General features: G+C 42.0%; 1 protein-coding gene across 5 annotated transcripts in view; it reads right to left on the reverse strand.

The window, feature by feature from the left end:
* DIAPH2 (diaphanous related formin 2) overlaps nucleotides 1-13,136 on the reverse strand; it is a 174,449-nt gene that overhangs the window by 85,001 nt on the left and 76,312 nt on the right. For all 5 annotated transcript variants that reach the window (XM_038122767.1, XM_038122765.1, XM_038122764.1 and 2 more), the window contains one exon: nucleotides 3,460-3,584. In XM_038122767.1, the coding sequence (XP_037978695.1) occupies nucleotides 3,460-3,584 (125 nt within the window). The remainder of the gene's footprint in view (nucleotides 1-3,459; nucleotides 3,585-13,136) is intronic.

Here is a 13,136-nt window from a genome sequence, read left to right on the forward strand (position 1 = left end):
GAGGCAAAAGATTTCAATAAGTTTAGGCATGGTAATGTCTCTTATCAGGGTAAATGATCAGCTGGAAAGCAGAAAAGCCACACAAGGTCTCCATTTAAGGCTCATGCAGGACACATTGGAGAAATAAATTCATGTCAGGTATTTTATAAAACATACACAGCCAAAGTTACTGCTGAGCAGGGAGCAGGATAACAAAAAGCATGAACCCAGTGACCAAATATCTGCCCTTGGAACAACGTTCCAAGCTCCTGTTTATAGCAGGCGTTGTGTACATTATATATATTTCTAGAGGAATTAATTACTTTCTAGAGGAATTAACTTTAGTTTGCGTGTTGGAAGGGAGAAAGAAGTGATATTCATTATTCATGTATGTATAGTTCTAAATCAATATGAATGTTAACTTTCCATTTGCTCCCTCTGAAATTGCTTTTCAATTCAGTTGTTTTTGATCTTTGTTAATAACATTTCCATTTGAACTCCAGGAATGTGAAACCCTTCTCAATCCCCAACTAGACACCCATGTTTTAACACCACTGAGATCACTGTACACACTTACAGCACACAAAGATACAATTCAGAGTTCTGCCCTTTGGAAGAATCTTCCACTGGAGGCACAAACACTGAAATAAACCAAGGAGTGAAAGCCAGGCTTGGCACAGTCTGTAACTGCTTCTCTAAACTGGTGAATCAGACTGCCAGGGCTGCATGCAGCAGGGCTAATTACAAAAGGAACCTCTCCCATTCAGAGCTGAATTATTTACAAATTGATCTTCAGGTAAAACACAATTCCAGGCACGGATCAGATCATGGAAAAGTTGTTTCAGGAATCACAGGTAAGTTATTTCAATTCACAAAATGACTATTTCAATCCCTTTATTTTCTTCAGCCACACTGCACAGAGATGAATAACTGTATGTGCTAAATAAAAAACTGATTAAGTGAAGAGAAAAATTATCTTGCTTAGAAACTGAGCAAGAAAAGAAATCCAAAATGAAAACTCAGGTACGTTTTCTATTCATCTTCTTGTCACTCACAGCACCAAAAACTTATTTGTTAAAAAAAGTTAGAAAAACTAAGACTACTTAAATTGTTTGACAGAATTCGCTTCTGTATTTTGAATATTAATTTCATTATTACAAATTCATATTATGAATGGTATTTTTCTTGTCACTGGCCTCCTACATGGATCTGATGCTCCAAGCAGTACTGATCACTCTCACATCCTCTGAAGAAAGTCTCATCTACAACTACTGGTAAACAGCTTTGTTTATGACAGGAATGAGAAGCTATGCCTTGAATATTATAATTGCTGCATCCCAAAACTCCACTGAGACATCCCAAACTTTCTCAAACACTCACAGAGATGTTCAGCCTGAAATTCTGTAACTTCCCAATCTCAGGATGTGCCATCACCAACAAATCTTCAGGCAGCTGAGGAAATCAAAGACATACACGCTGCAGACGAGGGTGTCATTTTTACACCCTCCAAAATGATTCTTCAATCTAATAAAAAAATATGGGAGTGTAGAAAGCCTTAACACATTCAGTGATAAGCAGAAACAAACTGGATCCCTCGATCCGAGGGGAGATGACTTTTGAGACAGCAGCACACCCCTCATCAGGTCATCTGCTCATTATGCAAACACAGGCCCCAGGTGGAGCCAGCCCCTGGCTCGCAGCCTTATCTCTGCTGCCAAGCTGATAACACAGGGAGGCATGCACAGCTCTGGGGGTCAGCTCCAGGGGCTGGAATCTACCTGGAATAATTCACTTTAAACACTTCAGAGGCTCCTCCTGTTTCTGCCAACACAAAGAAACGTTAGCACATACATTAGAAACATAAAGAAAAAAAAAAACCAAAACTTTTTTCTTTACTCTTTTGCATTGTCAGACAAACTTTTCCTTCTCTAAGAAATTCAGGTGATAAGCTGCAGAGAGAAAAATGTTAAATATTATCTAGATGGCTCTTTTTCCTCACCAAATCATCTGAGTGATGCTAATCACGTCTGTAAGTAAACACATGGGCAGCAAAACAAAAATACAACTGAACAATCATTTCTGTAACCTGGAAAGCAGAGCTGTCAACCTTTACAAGAAAAAAAAAAAAGTGGTAAAGGTGTATTTCACAAATTGGTCTAATTTATGAACAAAAGGGGGGCCAACGTGGCAGAATTCAGCCTCTGCTGGGGTGACAAGGCACAGAACAATTACAGGGCAATACTGAAAGATTTGCAGATGTGAATGAAGCTCCGGGCAATAATAATGAGCTTTGTTGAATAGCAGAACTGATAAAAGTGATTACCAGCAGCAAGTCTCTGAACCTGGCACGTGAGACAAGGTGCAAGGGAAGATGGAAGGAATAAGAAACAATTTTCCACTTAGTCAGGAGTTGTCTCCCTTAAGCTGCTTTCCAGCAGCCTTGTCAGAAACTTAAAATAAATCCATGCAGAGGAGATGTTAAATATCTGCTTGTGAAATTCTGTCACCGACTCCATTCAGATGGTAAATCCTGCAAAAAACTGACTTTGTACAGACACGGCAGAGGGGAGAAATCTTCACTGCAGCCACCTCCCAAACGTGCTGAGCAGCTGTGAATGGATCTAAAGATCAAACCCCTCCTTCTTCCTTCCTCTGACAGCCCCAAACCCAGCAGTTCTGTTGCAGGAGGAAAGGAGAGATCTCACAGGAACAGCTGAGCTTCTGGAAATGCACAAAACACCCTGGACTTGGCACCACACTCCAAATGCTCCCAGAATTTCCACACAGAGCTGGGATTTGAGCACAACAAACACCTGGGAATTTCTTTCTTTTTCTTTTTTTTTTAAAAAAAGGGCTTTTCTCAGTTTTTGTTGCATTTTTGTGAGTTTCTTGCATCTTCAGCAGACTTGTTACTTTAAAGTTTTGATCAAAATGAAAGCTGGATGTACAAAAACAAGCTAGACAGACATTATAATGAAGTCTCCCACAGATTTTACTTAAAGAATCCATAGTCTCTATTCTCTACAGAAATTAAAGGACATAACACTTCAGAGTGAAAACAAATGTTCCTCTAAAATGTTAAAAAATATAACTTAAAACCATTAGCAAAATTAATACTCTGCCTGTCAAAAAACACCACATCTGGAGCTAAAATAATAAATAGATCAACTTCACTGCTGGTATTTTTGTAAAATTGAATTAATAATTATTTTCAGACAGAAAAAAAATCCCCATACTGAGTTTATGGCTGCTCAGTGAAACTACTTCCTTCAGGAAAGCTGTCTGGGCACCCCTGGAAAATCTGATTATTGATACTTTCAGTTCCCTGTTTGCTTACGTTCACCACATCCACTGCTGCTTTTTCTCTGCTCTAGAAGAAATGCATGAAAAGAGACTTAAAACCAATTTTGAAGAGCTGCAAACACCCAAGCAGAGGATCAGACTGCTCAGACCACCAGTGGGCACGTGCCAAAAGGATATGCTCATCTTCTCTACAAACTTATCGTGCTCGTCCTGGGTTTTTGGGAAGTTCTCAATGTCCTTCTCCAGGCGCTGGATCTGCTGGTTCATGGAATCCAGGTTGCTCTTCAGAGTCTGGGCTGAAACTAAGGGGAAAAAAGAGTTTATGAAGCGATTGCAGAAAGGCTATCAGAAGAGGAAAAAACAATGGCAGTATAAATAGTCTGCAAGAGAATGATTCCATTAAGTAGATTCATATTTTTCTGAATTACAGCTCATAAAAAATCCTTCCCTTCATAAAAATAAATTGAAAATATCTACTGTAATATACCAGATCATCATATTTAACACTGAAATGTCACCACTTAATTCTACCATTAGTTCAAATGATTCCATTTCTATTTAAATTTATGGTAAAAATTCCAATATTTCTAATATTATTATTTCTAATATTCTTTTAAATCTAATTCAAAGATTAAAAACTAACTGGAGTTCAAAGAGATTTCATCTTCTTAATGCATGTACTTGGTTAAATGAATGATCTTATTAAGGCACATTTCTGTTACAGGAATGATTTAAAGAATAGACATGAGGGGAAAAAAATTAAATATTTTTTCTTATATTGAAGTCACACTGATTTCTGGAGCCCAGAGCTGTGTTAATAGCAAAGGTAGGTCTGAATAATGAAAGCTGCTGATAATCAAAAGGAAGGAAAGGACTCAGAGTACAGCACACTAATTTAAAAAAAAATAAGAGGGGACTGTAAAGAGCTGCTGCTTGCTGTGCGACAAGCTATTCTAATGGAAAGCACTGTGATGCCAATTTGGATTAAACAGCCCCTGATTGATGCATCCTGTGAGCAAAAAATGACAGCAGCATCGTGGAGGTGAAGCAATGCCACATCACAAAGAAACTCCAGACCCGGATGCAAAAAGACAGAGCCTCGGCAGAGGAATTCCTGGTCCGGGGGGAGAATTGAACAATCTGAGCTGGAAATGTTGACTTTCATGGCATAACCCATGGGCCAGGCTGGCGTTCATCCCAAAGAACAACTGGCCAAGCACTTGCTCTCCACACAAGGAGGAGGAGGCTGGAGAGGGGCTTGGAACACAAGCCGTGTGAAGAACGGCTGAGGGAGCTGGGGGTGTTCAGCCTGGAGAAAAGGAGACTCAGAGGTGACCTTGTCACTCTCTGCAGCTCCTGAAGGGTGGCTGTGCTGAGCTGGGGTCGGTCTCTTTCTCCGGGCAGCACTGACAGAACAAGAGGACACAGTCTCAAGCTGTGCCAAGGGAGATCCAGGCTGGAATTGAGGAGGAAGTTTTTCACAGAAGGAGTGGTCAAACACTGGAATCATCTGCCCAGGGAGGTGGTGGAGTCACCATCCCTGGATGTGTTTAAAAACAGCCTGGATGTGGCACTGGGTGCCATGATCTAGTTGAGGTGTTGGAACAGGGGTTGGACTCGATGATCTTAAAGGTCTCTTCCAACCTAGAAATTCTGTGATATTACAGACAAAGCTGCCTTTGCAACCCAAGGCTCTCTCCCATTCTTGGTCTCCTCTTGCACAGCTCTCAGCTCAGTGCTCTTAAGGAAAAGCAGAGAATCCCAAGCCCCCTTTGCAGCCAAGAAAATCCAATTACTCCTTTTTTTTAAGGAGTTCTTATTATCTTTTGCTGGAAAACAGTTTGCCCAAAAGTTCCACTAAGCATTTTCTAAAGAAGCATTTATTTTTTCTATTTTCTTGCTATTAAAAAAAAAAAAAAAAAAAAAGATGCCGTGACTAGATGAGATAAAGAGCAGAAGGAAATTGAGTCACGATGGCCTGAAAGACAGCACATGGGAAATAAAAATCTGGTAAATAAGGGAGCTGTTCCCAGAGGAAAATCAATTTTCTGTTCTTTGCAAGTAAGGACTCACATCAGCTGTAACACTGATTTCACGAGCGCGTTCAAATACATATGGCACCAATAGAGCTGTCTTTATAGCAGCCATTATCTTGATTTTATTTTCAATTTCATCCATTTTATACTGGGTACCAAAGGAACTACTAATCATGTAATCCTAGAATTATAGTGGAAGTTTTTCAAGCTTAATTCAACTGGGGTGGGAATCTATATTGACCACAGAATCCTTGTAGCTTTTAAATTCACATTTGAGAGTTAACCTTGAAATCAACCACTAAAACACTCTGAATAACACAAATTATCAAAGCTTTTAGGTTCTGCTTGCATTAGTTTAATCGTTTGATATTATGATCAAAGCACCCATTTTTGCTTGAGCTGAAGAACTTGAATTACTGTAATATTTTTATGGGCTGTTGTGGAGCTGCAGAGGGGTACAAACAGCACCGAAGGAAAACGCTGGAACTGGAAAACAAATGAGCAGGATGCAAATGGTCATTCTGCTCACAGAAAGAAGAGCAGCTGGGGAGTAAACAGGCAACATAACACGGAGTTGAACTGTTTGCAGCAACACGAAAATATTTAAATGCACGACCACGCAGCAAGAGTAAAAGTTTATTTTTGTCTGGAATTCAAAAGTGCCAAGAAATTCAGCAAGCAATGACAAATAACTGTTGAACTTTGTGATTAAGATGGATGGAAAGTGTCTTCACTTCTATAAAACTAAGTTCAGAAAGCCCCAGATCAGGAACATCCTGGCTTTGAAAGCAGGGAGCAACTCCACCCAAGCAAGGAGGCTGCGTCCTAAAGCTGTGCTTCCCATAATTAACTTCTCTACTCACACTCAATTAACAAAAAAAAAAGTTCTAGAATATGCAATTCTGTTCACTTTTTCCCCCCTCCCCCTATGCTCAGGCAAATGTACAAGTTTCTGTTCAAATAATTTATGCAGTTGTTGTTCTGCAAGACAAATTCCAAAAGATGACAGAACAGGGAACATATATATATATAGAGTATAATAAAATATCTGCATTTCCTCCCATAAACCCTTTTATTAGAGATTTACTACTTCAGTAATGTGCAAAGGAATCAACATGAATGCCTTCTACTTTCAGGGAAATTCATGTAAATTTCTTCAAACTCTTGCAAGGTTTTAATTTATGAAAGCATAAATTCTACTTGCAGCACAAAGCCATTTCCTTGAAACCATTTCAACCTGCACACCCTGAACAGCCTGTCCCCTGCACTCCTCCTTGTTCACCTTCCATTTGCCCATCACTCCACAGGAAGATTAGGCATTTAATAGAACTGGTCTCAGAAATGGACATGAAAAGGCAGCACTTGGCCTTCAGCAGCAAGGGCTCTTACTGACAAAGCCTCTCTGGAGCAGCCATTCCAGTAGGATTCCACTTAATGCTGCAGCAAGAGAGACCCACCAACTAAATCCAATACATAAATAACTGATGTCAAAGTAGGAACATGAGGCAAGTACAGAAAATGAGGAAAAACATGAAGGAAAAAAACCCAGCAGCAAAAGTCACCAGAAAAAATGCCCAGGGGTGAGCAGACCCCAAAAAAAGGGAAGCAACCTAAAGGATGCCTGGCCATTTATCCCCTTGGATTAGCAAGGATAAAAGGTTGGCCACATTTCCAAATGAAAACAATTCAGCAGCAGCACAGAATCACCTCTGCCACCCTCCCAGGACAGCGAGGACTCCCAGCCATGGTGGAAAGGCAGCATCCAAGAAATGGGAAAGCTGGAGAATTCCAAAGTCAGACTAACTTGCTGACACAGGGAACAGTGAAGACAGAGGATAAATGAGTTCAGGAAGGAATGATGTGGATTCTTGGACAGCAGGTTCAGAAGGAAGTCAAAAGCAGGGATGGGATTTTTAAAGTCTCTGTGAACACGTGCAGACGGAGGGGAAACAGCCTGGAGGAACTGCAGTGTTCTCCCCAAACAGCCTGTCAAAAAACCCACATAAACCCCAAAACCTATACACGGACCAATCCTCAAGGCCAAAGAGAGGAAAAAAGCAGCAGAAGTTCTCAGTCTGTGCAAAATTGTGTCAGTTTGGCTCTCAGTTCAGCCCCAAGAAAAGACTGGCTGGCAGAGAGCACCTGCAGCTCAGAGGTGGAAAGAAATGCAGCACCTTGAATGTGTGGACCTCAAACCCTGGTGATAAAAGGATTTATGAGACAAAGGAAAAAAACCAATAACAGAAGTTAAACTTGTGTTACTCACTGCAGAATCACTGTAACATACAGAGCTAACATGAGCAAGGTGAAGGGATGTGTGATAACGCTTTGTCCTGATGATTCCTGCCAGGGGCACAGCAAGCCAAGCACTTGGATCCATCAGTATTGTCTCTGCACAAATACTGAATGCAGCTCAACCATGCATCATTAAATCCTGGACTGATTAAAAGATTATTTTGTATATTATTATTTAATTATAGAAGAAAATCACAGCCACTGCAGAGATGGCACAATATTATTCTGACATGGGAGGTAATAGTTTCCTTCACCTTATTATTTTCCTGATATTAATTGTTCCTCTGAAAAAACCCCTCAACCCAATCCTATCCACTTATTTTGGAGAAAGCATTGCACAGTCTGCACGCTAAGGAAGGCTTAGTGAGTGTCTGCTGGAGCAGTTTAGACCCAGAAAATGCTCCCAGCAGTTAATCTCATGCTGATGGTGAGCACTAGCTGGGCCCTGTAGCCAAGCTAAGCATTTTGTATTTACATTAATACAGCAACAGGACCAAAGGTCAGACTAATCCCTTCTAAAATAAGATTGCATCAGCCTGAGAGTCCTCCCCACAACAAGAGGTGAAATGATACATTTTGATTAGGTGCAGTGTCTCTTGCATGAGAAACTTAAATGGTCTCTGATCATGATGCAGAACTGGGATGGCCATGTCCACAGCTGGAAAACACTCTGGAGTGGAAGCCAACAACATCAATTACTTCAGTAAGCAAAAGCAGCTCTGTACCAAGCAAATTAACTCGTGGATTTTTAAGTCTAGACAGTATTTGCACCATAACTACACTGTAAGCATACTAATGACTATTTATTTCTTATGGCCCCAGGGCAGATGGAAAGAGTCTTTCACAAAGGAATGAGAGGCACTTTGGAGGGAAATGGGTGAGCAAGTACATAATCTGCAGGAATTACAAGCATTGATTACTCAATTCATACCAAGCAAGTTTGTGTTTGTTGGACAATAAATGATTAAACACCTCAGGGTCAAAGGGGAAGAACAGCTCCCACCTTACCCAGCCGGAGGAGTCACCATCCTCCTCCTCCAAAAACTGGGAAAGCTTTCTGACACAAAGTCCTGGGGCTTAACAACCAACCCACCATGCAGAACTTTCCCCCTGAGAGAATCTTCCCTGCACGTTTGCAGCTTTAGGAGTAGGAGCAGCTCTGCCCAAATGGCAATGTTTTGTTTGAATCCTGTTACTGCACTGGGATTTGGTCCGAGAAAGCTTCAAAGCAGAATTTTTAACAGACAGATTTCACTCATGGATGTGCATTGGCTCTTTGGATTTGCACACTGAGGATTCCTTGGCCAGCAGAGGCTCTGCCTGCTCCCAGCCCTGCAGGGGAAGGGGCAGAGGGCAGGGACACAGCAGTGCTCCCCTTTTCCAGGCTGGGCTCCCCCTTTCCAGGCTGGGCTCTCCCTTTCCAGGCTCTGCTCCCCCTTTTTCAGGCTGGGCTCTCCCTTTCCAGGCTGGGCTCCCCCTTTCCAGGCTGGGCTCCCCCTTTCCAGGCTCTGCTCCCCCCTTTCCAGGCTCTGCTCCCCTTTTCCAGGCTCTGCTCCCCCCTTTCCAGGCTCTGCTCCCCCTTTCCAGGCCGGGCTCCCCCCTTTCCAGGCCGGGCTCCCCCTTTCCAGACTCTGCTCCCCATTTCCAGACTCTGCTCCCCCCTTTCCAGGCCAGGCTCCCCCTTTTCCAGGCCGGGCTCCCCCTTTTCCAGGCCGGGCTCCCCCTTTTCCAGGCTGGGCTCCCCCTTTTCCAGGCTCTGCTCCCCCTTTCCAGGCTCTGCTCCCCCTTTCCAGGCCTAGCTCCCCCTTTCCAGGCCTAGCTCCCCTTTTCCAGGCTGGGCTCCCCCTTTCCAGGCTGCTACAGGAACTTCATTGCCCTGGCCAAACAGAGTCACAGCAGCTGTGCATTTCTGTCACTGTCCTGCCCACCTGCAGAAGAGCTGAACTCAATGTTGATGTTAAAACCCTTTGTAACAAGGCCAATAACTCCTGGTTTGGAGTTTGATGAGAGATTCAGTGCCAGGCACTCTGTGTGTGCCACCCTTCTGCTGTCCCTTGTCAGGAGAGCCTTTCCCCCAACCTTCCACATTTACCTCACTAACCAAACAACAAACAATGCCACAGAACATAAGCTCTGCAGTTGAACTGACTTTTCACAACTACAAATCCTTTAGAAAACAGGTGTCCCAATTGTAGAAGAACAGCCAGGAGCACTGGAGCTGCTGGGTGACAGGAGCTCTGCAATCAGCAGTGTTCTCCTGGCAGAGTGGGATATCACCTCCAGAGCACTCCAGAAACTCACCCTACCCTGATGTTGACTTAATTACAAATGTCTTTCAAGGTCTCAGAAGTTGAGTTTATTTTTAAAAGAGAGCTTATAATTACAAAATCAGTCTGTATTAAATGAGCATGCTGAAGCAGAACTGCTGGCAGGGGTGTAAGACAAATTGCAAATGAAGCTGAGGAGGAAAAAAAAAAATGTAAGGAAGCGTGGAACTTTGCCTTCCACAAAGTAAGGAAGGCACAGAGAAGGAGCAGAGCTGCTGTCACACAACCTGCTGCTGACAGAAAAACTCACAGAGATTTTGGGCAGCTTCATCCAGCTGAATTCTGCCCTTCCTGGCTGCTGAGCCACTTCCAGAGGGGCCAGAACCTTCCTCACAGGCACCAAAGTGCAAATTCCACCACAGAGCAGCAGGAGAAGAAAGAACAAAGTGCCATTTTGTAGCTTTTGCCTCTCTCTGGAGGCTTGTATTAAGGAATTCTAAATGGATTACACAACTTAAGACATTTAAAGCAATCTTCACTTCTGAATTGGTTTAACTACAGCCAGAAATTCTTAAATGCTTTAATTTCTTTAATAAGCAACAGCCCATGAGAGTCATTTGGACTGTTCTTTCATTTTGCCCTTGATACTCACACTTCAGGGAGAGGAGCAGAGCCCTAAAATGCAAGCCATACAGAAAGCTGCTCAATGGAGATTCCAAAATACAACTTCAAAATGTAGCTCCAGAACACAGAACAACCACAGCTCTCTACAGCATTTATTACACACAGACAGCAACTAAAAAAAAATCCTCAAAGCCTTCCCAGACTGGGAGAACTCACGGAGGCATTCTGCAGAGTGTGAGGCAATCCAGAATCTTAGCAAGGCTCCAAAAGGATCCTCAGAGAAACTGCTGCTCAGAACTTCAACACCAGAAGCACCTGTGAGGTTTCTGCTTTCCAGCACTCGTGCCAGATTGAGCAAAATCTGCTTCAGCAGTTTAAAGTGTGCAAGGTGGAAATGCTGCAGATCCCTTTGCTAAAACCCAGGTTTTTTCTGCTGCAACAAACTATAAAACTTTTGTCTGACAGAAAAACGGCTGCTGCTTATGAGCATGTTTTAAATTGCTGTACTTCAAAGTGACAGTGGCACAGGATGTTTTAAAATATTTCCCCCATTCCAAAATGATGCCATTAAATCACAGTGAAGTACCTGTATAAAATCTCAAAATTAATATTTTATTACAGTATTTGTAATAAAAAAATACACTCATATTTGCATTCCCCAGTGTTTCAGTTGCTAATGGCCTTTCTAGAGAGATGTCTCCACCCTCAGAACCATATGCCTGCAAATTAATGAAATAAACTCCAATGTCCAAGTGAGTGACAAATCAGTGCTGGTGATATTGGTATTTTTCAGGCCACTGCACAGACCTAATTCACCCCCACAAGGCAGCTTTCTCTTGATTTTACTTTCAACAGCACTTTAAAAGAACTATCAAGTGGCACACCTTGATATCAGGCACAGAACTCAGTCTGTTAAGTGCTCAAAAAACCCCTCATTATTAAAAAATACAGATATTTATGTTATAGATATCCCCCTTTGCCAGTTAATCTCAATTTGCTGTGGCACTGCTGGCAGACCAAGCAGGACCAGCTACATCAGGAACGTGATATCCAACAGATCAAGACACAGCTATGGCTTATTTTTGTTTTATTATTTACAGGCACACTGGTTGTGTCACAAACTGGGATGTAAAACTGCTCCTCCTAACATCTAAAATTAAGTTGCTGTTATAAAACACACAGCTAACTTATTTTAATCATCCTCACTTCGTGTGTTACCTATTGCACTTTTATGATTTCTGAGAGGCTTGGCAGTCAGGTGAGCCTTAGCTTTAAAAATACATTTATTTTCTGAGCGATTCCAAAGTACACTTTTAACCACGTGGCTGTCCAGAAATACCTGATTGCAAGGTACCTCTTGCTTTTGTTTGGAAATTTGACTGAAGCCCAGAAGGGGGTGGGAATTTTTCAGGTCTTTAATAAAAAGCTGAGGTTATCAAGTGATAAGAGCAAATACCATGGAAAGCAGCAAGAGGGTAACAAGTGAAGTGAATGTGCCAGCAGGACAGGAGAAAGGGGGGAAAAAAGAAAGGGGAAAAAAAAAGGGGGAGGTTGGAAAAGAAAGGGGGGGGAAGAAAGGGAGGGGAAATAAAGGAGGGGAAAAAAGAAAGGGGGGGAAAAGAAGGGGGGGGGAAGGGGGAAAAAGAAAAGGGGGAAAAAAGAAAAGGGGGGAAAAGAAAGGGGGGGAAAAGAAAGGGGGGGAAAAGAAAGGGGGGGAAAAAGAAAAGGGGGGAAAAAGAAAGGGAGGGAAAAGAAAAGGGGGAATAAAGAAAGGGGGGAAAACAAGAAAGGAGGGGAAAAAGAAAATCACTGACATCAAACAAAGCACTGCATCACAGCCTTGTGAGCTTGGATTGGTTTTCCTTTCACAGTCTGCTTCCAGGAAAAAGAAATGCTTTTCCAATGATCTCTTGATAGTTAATCACTTTGACCTTTGCTTGTATTTTCCAGAATAAAACTGTTTCCTAATTTATTTTTACTTTTCATAAAGCTGCAGGTTGATCTTCCATCTTTAAAAAGATCAACTATTTCATTATACCTAATATCAGATTATTGAAGATTTTAGTACATGCATGGGGAGTTCATCTAATCCCATTGACCTTTTCATATTAAAATCCAGTTTTATGCTTTATCTGCTCTTTGTTAAAAAGTAAAAATAAAAAAAATCAGCTGTTGTTCAGATGCTGGTTCTTTATTCTTGTATGAAAATGAAGCTGAACAGGATTTTTTTTTCCTTTACACGGAAGTGAGACTATGCAGCCAAGACTGAAAAGAAGCTGCAGATGCCAAGTGCAGCATTTGGAAGGTTCTGCACAGTCCAGACCACGAGGCTGCCTCGACTAAAAATACCAGCATCCATCTCAAGCCATGACACTCACCTGCCTAGCCCATATTTCCTTATTTAAAATGCATGCAGAGATAATATTTGCTGGTAGATTTCTTCCTATTTTATGAATAACTGATGCCAGCATCCTCATATCCAGCCAATTTATTCCAAAAGAGGCTTCCCACAGGAAAAACAAACCCGACTGTCCGTCCCCAAAACCACTGGTTTCTGAAACACCAAACAATAAATAGGAAGTGCAAATCTCCTCCATGCAAAGCACTTCAAATTCCTGCACAGGAACAGCAC

The sequence above is a fragment of the Motacilla alba genome, chromosome 4A, assembly GCF_015832195.1.
Source record: "Motacilla alba alba isolate MOTALB_02 chromosome 4A, Motacilla_alba_V1.0_pri, whole genome shotgun sequence".
Classification (NCBI taxonomy): Eukaryota; Metazoa; Chordata; class Aves; order Passeriformes; family Motacillidae; genus Motacilla; species Motacilla alba.